At 38.8% G+C, this 15,294-nt stretch overlaps 1 protein-coding gene across 9 annotated transcripts in view; it reads left to right on the forward strand.

Moving 5' to 3' along the window:
• The window catches only part of IFT80 (intraflagellar transport 80), a 147,964-nt gene that overhangs the window by 90,519 nt on the left and 42,151 nt on the right, over positions 1-15,294 (forward strand). For 8 of the 9 annotated variants that reach the window (XM_007063085.4, XM_037909456.2, XM_037909460.2 and 5 more), the window contains one exon: positions 12,074-12,253. The exons of the other annotated variant lie outside the window; for it this stretch is intronic. In XM_007063085.4, the coding sequence (XP_007063147.1) occupies positions 12,074-12,253 (180 nt within the window). The remainder of the gene's footprint in view (positions 1-12,073; positions 12,254-15,294) is intronic. 9 annotated transcript variants of the gene reach the window in all.

Below are 15,294 nucleotides of genomic sequence, written 5' to 3' on the forward strand. Positions count from 1 at the left end.
CCTCTTGCTGGAGGCGGGGGGGTATAAGGTGGCTTATAGTCCTGGGCACCCATCCCAGGCAGCAGCATGCAGTTCCACAGTCCAGAATCTGGATCTCCTGCAAGCAATGAATTCATAATAAACACCAAGAAAAGTTCCTGGATTCCCTCAACAAGGATTATTCACCTGGGCATAGAAATAGACCCTTTGATGGCGAAGATCTACCCATCGGTAGACAGATTTCAGAAGATCCAGGATCGGATACTCTTGCTGATCACATGCATGAGACAAACTGTAGGTCAGTGTCTTTAGCTACTGGGTCTCCTGGTCTCATGCATAGCATTCCACCAGTGGGTGAAGTCACACATCATTATGTGACCAGGCCCCAGAGTGAATGCAAAGTCAGGCACTAGTCCTGAACCAGGTCTTCGACTCCCTGAGATAGCGGACAGTCCCAGAAAATATCAGCAGGAGTCTCTGCATAGGCCCTTCAGACCCTCAAGTTCTCACCACCGACTCCAGCTTAAAGGGATGGGAAGCACATCTGGATCCAGAACAGCACAGAATACTCTGATGCTGTGATTCGTTTTCCTGGGCCTCCATCACTTGGACCTGAGCTGTTAAGCTAGTTCTGCTGAGCTTCCAGAGCTACCTAGAGGGAAACCATGACCTGGTCCAGTCAGACATGACCATGATTGCATATATAACCTAGAAGGAACAAAGAGCACAGCTGTACATGCAGAAGTGACAGAGATAATGGAATTGGGCCGAAAAAACTCTTCCTTCCCTAAAAGTGATCCAAATAAAAAAAGAGGTGAACCAAAAGGCAGACTGGCTCAGCTGATTCAAAGTCAACAACTCCGAATGTTGCCTAAACCAAGAGATCTTCAACTTGATCTTGCAGAAGTTTGATCTCCGTCCAGTCATCCTGTTTGCCAATGGCAAGAAAACAAAGCGATCAAAATACTGCACCAGGGAAACCCAAGTGTATGGAGACAAATGTTCTGTCACACAGATAGCCACAAGGCCTGCTATACGCATTTCCTTCCTTCCCTCTCCTACAGAAAGTGATCCAAAAGATAAGGTGAGAAGGAGCAAAGGTGATAGTGCTAGTGCTGTGCTGACCAAGGAAACCTTGGTTTTCCAGTCTGATAGAATTAAAACTGCAACCCTATTGCTGTTACCAGCAAGACCAGACATGCTTCACCAACGCTCATTCCTCCATCCAGATGCAGAGCATCTTCAACTCACCGCCTGGCTGTTGAAAGGGCAGCGTTAGCTGCCCTCAGCCTATCACCCAAAATTATTAGGACTCTGCTCTTCTTCCAGGAGAATTTCCATACTAAAAGCCAATTCCTTCATCTGGGCCAAATTCAGTTTTCGGTGCCAAGACCGCAAAGCAAATCCCAAAGGATCCCAGGATTCCAGTTATTCTGGACTTCCATCAAGAAGATGTGGTTAAGAGACTTCAGCCCAGCACTATAGCATACCATGTATCGGGCCTTAATAGCATACTATTTGTAGGAGCCTTGGGCTCCTTGGCTGAGAACTCTCATGTGTCCAGATTCTTCAGAGAAGTCAGAGTGGCCAGACCAGTGGTCAGACCAATCTTCCCTAAGTGGGACCTACCACTGGTGTTGAAAGCCCTAACTACCCATCCCTTCGAACCTCTGATATCTATGTCAGCATTTTACCTCTCCATCAAAACCTTCTTTCTGGTCGCCATCATGTCTGCTAGATGAGTTTCAGAACCAGCAGCTTTATCCATGCAAGAAACTTACTGTGTGTGTTCCATGATGACACGGTGGTGGTAAGAACTCCAGAAATGTTCTTGCCTAAGGTGAATTCTCCTTTCCATGTCTTGCAGGAAATTACCCTTCCTTCATTCTGGCCAAAGCCACAGCACCTGACTGAGAAATTGTGGTGCACTTTGGATATCAAAAAAGAGCACTAAAGATTTACATAAAATGTTCAGAATCCACAAGGAGATTGGGCTCCCTGTTCATTTCCTTTTACCAGAGGTGTCAAGGCCTCAGAATATCTAACCTATACCTTGCCAGATGAATCAGACTGTGCATTGTTGTGGCATACAAGGTGTTTGGGATTTCTATTCCAGAAGGGATCAAGGTGCATTCCAGAAGATCCATGGGAAACTCATGAGCTGAAAGAGCATGAGCTTCCACCACAGAGATCTGCAGAGTCATGGTCATCGGCTAAGACCTTTATCAGACATTATAGAGTGAACTCTGTCTTCTGGAGAGGCCTTCTTTGGCAGGAAGGTGCTGCAGGTAGTGGACCAGTGAAAACCTTGCCGTGTGTGGGAGGGGTGTCTTTTCTGTTTCTTTCTGTTCAGTCTCTTATCCCTCCGTACCCCAACTCATTTCTTGCTACTTCCCATATATATCAGAATTGTGGGAGATACTGGGCTAATGAATGGAAAATTTCTTATCTGATGATTTTTTTTCTGATAGCCGCATCTCCAACAATTCTAGCCACCTTGGATGGCTTTTCAGCCAAGGGTCAACATTGTATTTGCATAGTTACCATATGGGCAGTGACCTACTGTATATAATTCCAGTGCCAAGAAGCAACTATCATTACTAATTATTTTTTATAAGTTTTCTACACAGCTTTGGAATGAATCATCTGATGGAGGCCAGAGAAGAGGGCATGGCCAGCACAGGCTGTGCTGCAGCTTTCAATCACCTCTGGAAACTGCAGACAGGAAGGGGAATGCCCACACAGATCAGAATGGTGGGAGATGCTGCTAGCAGAAAGTAAATTATTGGGTAAAAAAATTTCCATTTTTTGAGTTCATTCTCTGTTGAAATTTTGGAAATTCTGCTTTCCCTGGCCTTTTAAATAGTCCTTCCCATTTGCTGAACAGTGGAATAGCTATTGATCACCTTAGTAGCTCCAGTGGTAGCAGCCTTTATTTCTGTGGAAAATGGTAATAACAAGTTATCACCTTGTTGGTCTGTACCATAGAGTGAAGATTGTACTATTAACATTACAAAGCTATGGACAGTTTAGTGACAAGGGAGCCTTAAGTTCTTTGAAAATCATGAAACCATGAAAAAAAGTTTGAAAAGTTCTTTGAAAATCATGAAAATACAGAACTTTGATATTATTCACTCTAGCATTTTTCTTACGTATGAAATCCTTTTTAAACAGAAAAATGCTCTGCAACCCTAAGGACTTGAAGGTTGTTAAACTTGCCAGGGTCCAGAACAGATCAGAACCTGACATGGACGTGACATGCTTGTCTTAGTTTGTGTAAAGTGGGAGATTAAGTGGCACGAGTGTACACTTCTTTGCTGTTTATCCATTCTGCTGTCTTACCTATGGAGTAGCATTAATGATGATCCAAGAGAAGATCTCATGTTTTCCCTCATGTCCAAAAGAAAGGTATTATGAAAGAATTGAGACATATACTACACAGGTTTCAATGTTATATTGCTGCTTAGTAATGCCAGGTTAGTTACGGTCAGCATTCCCATTACAGAATTCCATGTTTTTGTACTAAACATAACCTTGAAAAAGATTAGCCAGAAGTGATATAGCCATCCTATGTAAAGTTGATTAAATCATACTGTTATTTTTTTTAGATGTCAAGTACTGTAATTGTTTGAAACAAAAGGAAATCCTTTTTTTTTCTATATTCACTGAAGGACTTGTGCCTGGGATAATAGTACTTAATTAAGTACATTGTGTCTGGAAGTCACAGCTAACTAGATCCTACCTACCTACTTGGGTCTTAGAGCTATCGTTGTTATAAACAATATAATGGTTGTAGTATCTAGACTTCAAAGAGAATTCTTCAGTTTGTGTCCTATACTTAATCTTTTTGACTATATTGAGTTAACAGAAAAAGGATGCTTATGATAGGTAATATTAACTGCTGCTGTTTTTTTTCTTGAGTTACTCCACTGAAATGGATTAAACATGACATAATCAAAGCACCAACAAAGCAGTAATGCTGAAGTATGGTATTATAGCATTGCAATGCTGCAGCTATGGGCAGTATGTCCATTTGCTTCCATATGCTCATATTTTCATTCATTTATTGCATTTAGGAATTATATGCTAATTTTTTAGTTAAAATCCTTCATTTCTATCTTTCATTTTAACATGGTTAAGTGATTTTATATTTATTATGGTAGAATGTACATGATGAGGGATATACTACACATCTTAAGAGAATACAGAAATGCTATAACATCCTGCATAATAAAAGAATGGCATAGGGCTGATATTGAGATAATTTAGAACACAGAATTAAAACTAGGATTTTTCAAGTTTGCATTAGAAAGTTCTTAATATTGCAATATGAAAATATTTCACAGCATATTTGACTTAATCGTAGAATCTACCCATTTCATTTAGATAACTACATCGTTCAGATGACTTTATAAAATCTTGTGATGGGGTGGATATCCCACACAGGCCCTGAAGTGGTTAATGTGGGCCTGAGGGGCCAAGTAACATGCCTGGAAGCACCTTCAAGAGAGACAGCAAGAAAGTCAGGCTTAATTGGTGATGTAATTGGTCCTGCTGAGGAGTGGCTGAGTGGTGATTATAAAGTCAGAAAGTTTACAGTAGAAAGGGGCTGCAGGGAGAGAGTCTGCAGTCACTCTCTGGCGGATAGAAAAGGTAGGAAATGGTCCAGGGAGGCAGCAAGGAATCTGAGGGAGTAGACCCTGGCTGCGAGCTACAGGATCCCTGGGCTGGAACGCAGATAGAGGGAGAGCCTGTGTTGCCCTACCAGCCACCAAGGAAGGTATGGTGGCATCCCTGAAGTAAGGGGTGTAAGGACCATGGGGCCCGGAGACAGATGGAAGACCTACTGTAAGGTCATTGGACTATAGCTTGGTTGGACTCTCTGCCACCCCAGAAAGGGTGGACATAAATATCATGAACTGGCCAGAGGGCCCAGTTACGAAAAGATAGACCACCAGAGCAACAGAGTGCCTGTCGGCAGTGGCACCAGACCAAAAGATAGCTGGTATGCCACTCCTGGCCTAGAATTAGGGCAAATAATTGGTGCTTCTGCAACGAGCGAACCCCTTTACAAATCCCAAAGGGACTTCTAGTCTGAGGACTATAAAAATAATAAATAATGTCTTCTGTATGTTACTCAGGGGGGAGACTGTATCTTCTGTACATCAAAAAGGTAAATGCAAACCATATTTTCTTTTAGTTCTTCAAATCTTTTATGGGCCCCATTAGTGCTCATTTCTTCCCTAATAGACAAATCTATTCTTGCTATTGGCCAAGGAGAGCTATTTACATCAAGCTCCTCATTGTTACTAAGAGGTAAAGGCAAATGACTGACTGAGCTCAGAAACAAACCTATCAGTTGGGTGGAGCCCAACAACTAACTTAGAGACAATGCTTCTTTAAAATTTTCCTTCCCTCAAATTGATGACATCTGGTCAGCTGTGATAGAATATACCCCAGCCTTAGGACTTTCTCTGAATCTGCTCATTAGAATAATTTGACCTGTGTCTCAAGAGCCTTCATTTGCCATATATGGAAGTCAGACAGAAGTTAAGGACTGTGCTGTAGAAGGGACTGGGTACAGTATGCCTAATAAGGAATTCATTCCATCTATGCAGAAGAGAAGGCTATGGATTTTTCCCAAAGAATCACAATTACCTTGCACAGCTGCAGAGCAGGGCAGTCCATGGCATGTCTGTGAGGCTTTATCACTCTCCACTGAGTCCTTGAGTTCAGAAATTCAATTAGTGCTTATATTCTATCCTTTGCTCACCCTGTTGTGCTTAAGAACAGTAGGAGGTTTCATACAGTATACTACAAATCACAGGCACAATAAAGAGATTGAATTTCATCTCTGACTCTGAATCTGCATGAGCATTATCTTTATTTAAATGTAGTTTATGATTTAATTTTATATAAATCATCTGATGACTTTAAGTGTATGAAGAACTTGACATTTTGGGGATTTTATGTGTACTGCAAAAGAAATCAGAGTGCTAAATGTGTTAAAAACATTAGGTAAGCATTTTTCAACTATTTCTCCTTTGGAAGAGGACCTTGTATCCAAAAGTCATTAGAATTCAATCTCTTCATTTAACTTCAGGCAATTTTTTTTCCTGACTGATTTAGTTCTCCTGAGAGCTTTAAAATATAGTTTAATAAATTTTATTTAAAATATTGACTAAGAAATGTCTAATAATTGTTTAAATCCCTTTTTATATTCAAGTAAATCATTATGGAGAGGCTGTGGTCTCTTTGTAGTCAAGATTGAGACTTGTTTCTCATTATAACCCTTTCAAGAATCTACAAAAAAGATTATTTTGCTTGTTTGATGTGTGGCCAACGGACATTTCAACCCCTACCCTCCTACTCCCAAATTTGGAGGTGATTTGTACAAAAACTGTGTTTCTGAGATATGGGAGGAAAGAGAAAACAGTTGTCAAGTCATGGCTCGGAAATTCTTCTAATGTTTTTTAAGCTACATTTTATCTGAAACTCAGTGTCCTGAAAACTTAAAATGAGGTTAATTTGAAATATGTTGCTACAATCTAATGTGCACAACTAATGTTGAGAGTGGAAAGGCATATTTCAGAAGCTATTCCATTGGTGAATTAAGAATTTAGGAATGACTCATCACGTTCTGTTAGACTTTTAAAAGGTACCAAACGACTGGTAGAGATGTAAAAATTCAGTTAAAGAAAGTAAGTTTCAAGACAGGTGAGAGAAATAGGGAATAAAGTTCTGAATTGGGAGGATAATTTTTTTTTTTAAAAAGGAGATGGGACCAAGGGAAAGAACAAAATTAGGCTTGAGATATAAATTTAATCAGTTTATCCCAGAAGGGAAGGGAAAGGAAAGGAAAGGAAAGGAAGGGAAGTCCTTTCCTTACTGAGTTTGAGAAATATACAAAGATTATTCCCTTATCCCTGTTTATCTTTGTTGACAAACAATTTAATAAAGGTCTCTCATAACTGAGTTAACACCACAAATTTTTTTTAAAGACAAATTTTGGTTTGAACACCTTTACCTGCATCTACCATATAATGGAAACTATTAGTACTTATAAAATTACTTCTTGGAATGTTAATGGGCTTAAAATATAGTAAAGGAAAAAAGGGTACTGAATTACCTTAAAAATAGAATGTAATGTAACTGTATAAGAAGCTCATCTTTCCAGAGAAGAGATGGTTATATCTCAAAGCCATCCTATTTTTAGTTTGTTCTGTTTTGTAAAAAGAAAAAAACAAGAGTTGCTGTTCTAGTCAGAAACAAAAAACCCCTCTCATTTCAAGTAATACAGAATTTAACTGATAGAGAGTAGATAAATATTTGTCTCAGTAGGCAAGAAATTAGTTTTATAAATACTATATATATGCGCCCAATGAAAAATGACTAAACATTATATATGGATAGTCAATTTTCATACTCTAGAATTAATCTTATGATTGAAGACTGTAATCATTTGGACAAGGTGTATAAAGTTCGTATTGACAGTATTATTGTGTCAGACTATGTCCCTTTGTGGCCTATTGTAAAAACTGTAGAGGAGGGAAAATAGGACAACTGCCAGTTCTGCTGGAAGATGCAATTAGGTTAGAAGAGCCGGTAACTCAAATGGAGAATGAAAGGGCTGTAAAAAGTTGAAAGGATGGGAAAAGCCCAGTAAACAATTTGGCTGCATAGATATCCTCTAAAACTTTTGGGCAGAGCTTATTCCTAGACTGTGATCCCCTAACTCTCATTAGTGAGCAATTACTTGCACAAGTAGTCCCATTGACTCCAGTAGGACTGTTTCTATGAGTAACTTTTCACCAGTGGGAGCAATGAGTTCACAATCTGGCTTTTTATTAGGTAGAATATTTGCTGTAATTGTAGAAAAGGAGAGTCTCCCAGAAAACATGCAGTAAGTTACCATCATACTAATACACAAGGAGAGCAATCCATGACGTTCAATCTGCAGACCTGCCAGTGTGAGAGACAAACCATCAAAACGTGATAAAAGGCTAACATGTGGAACACCTGTTTGCTTCCCCCTTGTTTCCCCTCCATTTGTTTCTCCTGCCATGCCTCCTGTGCCTTTGTCTCTTCTATTTGTTTACCCCATTTTTGTTTCCTTTTTGACCTCTCAAGAGCTGTGGAATGTGGCAGTGGCAGCCAGGAGAACTTTGGGCTGAATCCTCAATGTATCATCAGCAGGGAGCTCAACAGCTTCAGAGTAGATGTGGCCATGCATGGTGACATCACCACACACATGCACAGTGCATGCCACTCACAAGCACTTTTCACTCCCACTCCCCCTTCCTAGGTGATGGCTACTTTGGCTGTTTTCTAGAGCAGCAGCAGATGTGAGATACAGCTCCAGGAGGTGGATATGAAGAATAGGAAGCCAGAACTGGTGCAAAGTGTGATGTACTGTGAAATGTGATAAAACTAAGAGCTGGAAGCAAAGCCATAGATGACAGTAGATATTTCCAATAGTTTCTATTATGAATTTGTTAAAATTTTGTTAAAAAGAAGAAGTCAAGGGATTAATAATACCTAAAGATCAGGTGCACTCTGTTACTGGAAGGCAATCTTCTGATAATTGATGACATACTTTCAATTGCACAAACTTGGCCTGGTCAAAGAAATGTGAACATGCCTTGTTTTCTTTTAGTGTAGAGAAGCTGTTATTTCTTGATATAGAGAATCTCTAACCTAATTGAGTGGCCATTTTTAGGAACTGTCTTGAACGCTATGGACTTGTCCCCAAATTTTAGAAAACAAGTGAATTCATTCTTTTAAATGATTTGGTCACCAAATAAATACTCCTTAAAAGGTGGACAAGACTTGGGTGTCTGTGCCAGGGAGAAGCTAATAAGAAAAATTAGAGCTAATGCAAATATTGTCAAAATATTGTCAAAATTATGGTGAGGGGAAGAATAGGGGAAATGATAGAAGTGTGCTTTAAGGGGAAAAAACCCTCTCTACATCTTCTACATATTTAATTTGACTATGGTAAAGGGTTAAATCCTGTCCCTGCATCCCCATTACACTGGAAATGCTGCATTCCCACTGGACAAGATAGACAAGATTTGGGGAATACAGCAATGTGCAGGAAGCAAGTCGGGGAATGAAATGGTGAGCCAGAAGATTGTAACTACATAGATCTTCCAGCTTATGTTCTATCATAGGGTGGTACAAGGGCTTCTTTAGCCATTAGTATGCAGTAGCTCTTTGAAGCTGCTCCATAGCCTATGAAGGAAGATTTCTCCTCCTCTGATCGCCCAGGATATTTGCATAACATTTGAACCAGCTACGTCGAGAGGGCAATACAATAATTATTTGTTCTTAAATACAATTTTTATGCATTGTAAGCAAGCAAATCACTTAAGTTATCAAAGAACATTAAGAGCTGACTGCTGTTCCAATGTTTGCTGGGTCCATTTTATAAAACCTGATTGATAAACTTTAAATAAATATAGACAACATAAAGCAGTAGGATGAGATGAAAGAAAATATGTTAGGCCCATAAAATCTTTGGAAATTTTGCAGTCTCTTTCAATAGAAACATATTCTTCTGCAAGTCAGTCAGATGGGCATTCCCATCTGAGGAAGCTTCTATTAACAAGGTTTGCAAGCAAAAATGTGACATTTTACTTACTCTTTGAATTTCTAGTGCCTTAGGAAAATTATTTCATTGTTTTTTTTCTCATGGAAACTGAAATAATCTTGAAGTATGATGTTTGGCATGTGGCCATGCCACATCAGGTTCTGATCTCATTAGATTGCTTAAAATAAGCCAAGTCAGGCATGGCCGCTTCTGGGATTGGGAAACCTCTGAGGTGTCCTGAGAAGTTAGTGACTTAGTAATGAACCAGTGCTGCATTATGCCATTATAATGGTAGAAGGAACTGTGCAACTGGATGTTTTGCCTTTGAAAGGGTCTGTCAACCCACTTGTTTATTTTAGTGAAGAGTGACATGATCTTTGAATCAGTTTTTGAAATCAGTTTTAAAAGTTTGAGCACTTTGGGATCTTTGGATGAAAAGTGTTATACAAATGTCAGCTATTTCTGTATTTTTAACTTTTTAAAATTTAATAAGAACTACATTTAAAAAAATTAAATTGTGTATAAGACTTATTGGGAAACCTCGTATTTGTATGAGAACATAGGAATTGCCCTAACTGATCAAATCAGTGGTACATCTACTCCAGAATTACATTCTGACAGTGGTCACTACTAGCTGTGTAAGAAATATGATAAGACAATTTATTAAATAACCTGTCCTTAGGGAAAAACAATTCCTAACCGCTGTCAGTAAGAGGCTGGTGTGCCCTAAAGCATCATTTCCCAAACTTTTTGAAAGTTGATGCCCCTATTAAGGAAAATGAAACCAGTTGTATTCTCCTTCATCCTGGCCATTTGTTATTAAAGGCCTACCTAAAATGACTGACTACTCACTCAGTAGATTGGGTAGATCTTCATAATGATACTTCCTTTCCTTCACTGCATGCTTTCAGCAGTAAGGTATTTCACAGAGTTGATATTTAGTAAGTATCATCCTTGGCATCTGACCTAATATTCATTGAAATGAACAGGGCAGTTGACACCTCAGAGCTATTGTTTCAGGCTGTGTGTAAATTTAGGCAGACATTACTGCATTAGTTGCACCTGGGTCATGTTTTAAAGGTTTACTACACAACCATAGCAATTTGAGACTTACTTAAAACTGAGATTTTAGCGGAAAATAGAGAGATTTTTCCATGCCCTTTGCAATACTTCACATCCTCTATCTTCCAGGGGTCATACCCACACTTTAAAAAATATTGCCCAAAAATATGGGTCATTATATTACTTCTTAAATGGTTTTAATCCTATATCATTTAACAGTGGATGTTCTTATTATTCCTTTTTGGAATCCTACTAAGCTTTTAGCCTCAATTATATCTTGTAGTAGTGAGTTCCACAAGTTAAATGTTTCAGAATAGCAGCCGTGTTAGTCTGTATTTGCAAAAAGAAAAGGAGTACAGATGCATCCGATGAAGTGAGCTGTAGCTCAGGAAAGCTTATGGTCAAATACATTGGTTAGTCTCTAAGGTGCCACAAGTACTCCTTTTCTTTTTAAGTTAAATGTTATAGATCTTGGATTCTATATTCATGATTCAGTCACTGATCAGTTCTTGATGCTGAAAACAAAATCTGTTTTCCTTTTAATATCTTGGGTCAGTTCTTGGTGTAGAGTCAATTTTCACACAGTGCAGTTCAGGACAAAGAAAGGAAAGGTGGTGTCATAAAGCACTTTCCCAATCCTTGGCTGTTGTGTTCAGGGCAATCCCTGGTGTAAATTACAGCAGCCTCAGGGCTGCTCCAGTTTACTGGCTGTTAATGGCCATCAGGGCTAAAAGCACAGTTTGGGATCAGCATAGTGTAGAGACATCCTGGCCATGCCTCTTTCAATCCAACAATACACCTTACACCAGTGGTGGGCAACCTGCAGGCTGCTAGACGGGTTGTTTACATTTGCACGGCCACCCACAGTTCCCAGTGGCTGCGGTTTGCTGTTCCTTGCCTATGTAAGCAAGAAGAGAAGTGGCAGTGGGAGTTTGGGGCTGGCGGTGTACCACCAGAGGATTCCCCTTGCACTGTTTGATTCTGCTAGGGCCATGCTGGCTCTAGGTTCAGAAACTGCTAGCAATTCAGTGTAAAGCAGCTGCATCTTATTGGAGAATCTGGTCCATTGGTTCCACATAACCAGTACTGTTGCTTTTAAGTAAATGAAGTTGCAGTTTAAATTTTATTTACTGATTGCTTAGCTCTATGAATGCCTGAATACATTTAAAATATATTTAGGCTGCATAACTTTCTGCTTAATATGCTTCAAATGTTGTGGTATTTGGTTCTTTTATTTCTATACTTCCTGTCTTCAAATCATCTTACTAAGAAACAGACCTCTGTATGATACCTGCAAAAATAAGAAACTCATTCCATTGATTAGTTTATTAGTACAATTTAAATAAGTGCATTCATTTGTTTAGAGCAATATTTGTTCATAAAAAGCTCAAAGAAAGTATTAAGATTCCTTTTCTTTTTTGTTTATTTTGTTTTTATTAGTGGTCATATGCTTTAGAGAAACCAAATACTGGCAGTATATTTAATATTGCTTGGTCCATTGATGGTACTCAAATAGCAGGAGCTTGTGGAAATGGACATGTGATTTTTGCCCATGTCGTGGAGCAACGGTGGGAGTGGAAGAACTTTGAAATAACGTTAACTAAAAGAAGAACTATGGAGGTATGGGTTACAAGTTCAGCAAAATTGACCTTCAGGATTGTTTATGTAAGACTCACAATTGTAACTCAGTAAAGACAAATAATTGTGAATGGACCATTTTTGCAGAGTATAAATGATAGGATTGAATACCTTTGCGTTATAAAAAGGCCAGAATGAGCAAGTGGTATGTGAGTATACAATCACATGACCCAGAACTACATCAGCCTCTTGGCTCACTGAAGGATCACAGCATCTTGCTTTTATGTGGGGTGGGGGCATGAATACAGGATTGAGTCATAGGTCTTGTTTACATCAGAAATAATAATACAGTAATTACCAATAAATCAATAGTGTAGACAGGGCTGAGTATCATGTCTACACTAGTGGATTGCCACTGATAGAGCTGTACCATCGCTGACTATTGCTACAGTACAGGTACTAATTTTTCTATGGCCCTATGATGAATGGATCTGTCTTCTTGGATTTCCAATCAAGAGGAAACTGGCAACTTACAGCTGACCACAATCATGAAGAGTGTTAGTGTCCTTTGTTGCACTGCTCCACCATATTACAGTCGCTGGTTCAAATTTTCCAAAGCTAGGAAAAAAATTGTAACATATCTTTTAAGAGGCTGTTTTTACTATCTCCTAGTGAGGATTTAGGGAATTAATGCATGGAAAATAATAAAACATTGAGACTGAAATTTTCAAATCTGGATGCCTAAAGTTGAGTTGCTAATGCTAAGACTTGAAAAAACAATAACAACAACAACAACAAAAAATCCTAAATCCATATTTGAAAATCAGATAAGGGCCCAAAAAAGTTCTGAGCACTCAGCATTTCCCGTTGACATCAGTGGGAGCTGCTGGGTGATCAGCACTGTTAGCAATGAAGCATGCCCCTAACTGTGGTTTATAGAGCTCAAATTTTGGCTCCTGTTTTTGAAAATCCTGGCCTGAATCCACAATTAGGCACCTAAATATCTAGGAGTGAATACAGAAATTTGAATTTTGACTTGCTAATATGTCTTCTGTGTTCCCAGACACTGACTCATAACATAACCAGTCAACAGTGGAATAATACAGACTTTCTGTTGTTACAAGTTTTTCCAATTAGAGTTCAGGCCATCATTTTCAAAACTGGGTGCCTGAAGTTAGGCTCCTAAATTAATAATTAAGCACCTAAACATCTTATAGTCTGAACTCTTTAATGTTGAATATGTAATTGGGAAAACTTGTTACAACAGAAAGCTATATTACCCCTCTGTCCTCTGGATGGTACATCAGGAATCAGTGTTTGGGAACACAAAAGACAATTTCACAGGTCAAAATTTGTATTTCTGCATTCATTCCCAGACATTGACTTGTAAAAGATGGTTCTGTCTAGCAACCTCTAGGGATTTTGTATATGCAAACGCTTGAGAAATATAGCTAACCCTGATCCAGGATGTTTGTTTATTTTATTTTACATAGATTTAAATAGTGAAGAGATGCCTATACAAGAGCTCTAGGCAACCCTAACTCTTGCTCAGTGTTATAACAACAAATGACATTATGGAGTGAGACAGCAGTTGTGAGCATGTCAGGATAGATCTCTTTAGGAGCTATGTGAGTGGCCACTGGATCTTGGTAGTTACTGCATTAAGGCCTTGTTTTGTAGCTGGCTGCAGATCTGAAGAAGTTCAAACCCAGCTTCCACCATCGGTAGGACAACATCTAAAATACCCTTGTTTGAAGAGATCACTCTCCCATGTACATGAATTATTAGCACAGTTATCTTTTTACTATTATGTGTCATTCTTTCAATTTCCTTAGATTTTTTTTTATCCCTAATGGGCCTATGATTTTTTGATCAGGTGATGAATTGTCAGTCCTAACTTGCATTTACTCCTCTAACAGAAAAGAGCTGAATTTCATCGAAACTCTCCTGACAGACCTCAATTCCAAAATGTGTAAGGATTCTCAGCATAACATCCTAAGTGCTCAGTGAGCCCCCCAATGGGTTCTCTATCCTGACAGGCTGGAATCTGCAATGTAAATAAATCTGTTCCACATCTGAGAAGTCTACCCTTTTTCCTCCCACCATGTCAAAGAATTCAATACTGAAGAAGTTGGGGAGACAAGTTCCTCTACATTTCCCAAAAACTGTGCCTTATTGAAAAACATAATCTGGTTCTGCCATGTTGCTTGGCCTACAGGGCCATTTCTATGCCTGATTGCAGGAGACTCATTAAGAATGATCACTCCCTGAGAGAGAATATTTTCCTAGCTTTGGCTTTAATGATGTTTGCTTTTATAGGAAGCTAAGAATTACCAAGCTGGATCAGCCAGTGGTCCATCTAGTCCAGTGGCTCTGAACCTTTCCAGACTACTGTACACCAGTCAGGAGTCTGATTTGTCTTGCGTACTCCCAAGTTTGACCTCACTTAAAAACTACTTGCTTATAAAATCAGAAATTAAAATACAAAAGTGTCACAGTATACTATTACTGAAAAATTGCTTACCTTCTCATTTTACCATATAATTAAAAAAATAAGTCAATTAGAATATAAATATTGTACTTAGATTTCAGTGTACAGGATATATAGCAGCATAAACAAGTCATTATCTGTATGAAATTTTAGTTTATACTGACTTCGCTAGTACTTTTTATGTAGCCTGTTGTAAAATTAGATAAATATGTAGATGAGTTGATGTACCTCCTGGAAGACCTCTGCATACCCCCAGGGATACGCATATCCCTGGTTGAGAACCACTGATCTAGTCTAGTATACTGTCGCCAACTGGCCCATACAAGATGCTTCAGAAGGTGGTTCAAGAAACCCCATAATGGAAAATAATGGAATAACCTGCCCATAGGGGAAGTTTATTCCTAACTCCCATCACTTCATACAGTATCTGAATTATGCACTGAAGAATGAGAGTTTATATGCCTCATTTAAAAAATATATATATATACACACACGTACAATATCCTAATGTAACTGGATTTTCTCATTATGCATATAAATGTCTAATCTTTTGTCAAGTCCTACTAGATTTTTGTCCTCCATGGTATTGTGT

Source organism: Chelonia mydas, chromosome 9 (genome assembly GCF_015237465.2).
Source record: "Chelonia mydas isolate rCheMyd1 chromosome 9, rCheMyd1.pri.v2, whole genome shotgun sequence".
In the NCBI taxonomy this organism is placed as follows: domain Eukaryota; kingdom Metazoa; phylum Chordata; order Testudines; family Cheloniidae; genus Chelonia; species Chelonia mydas.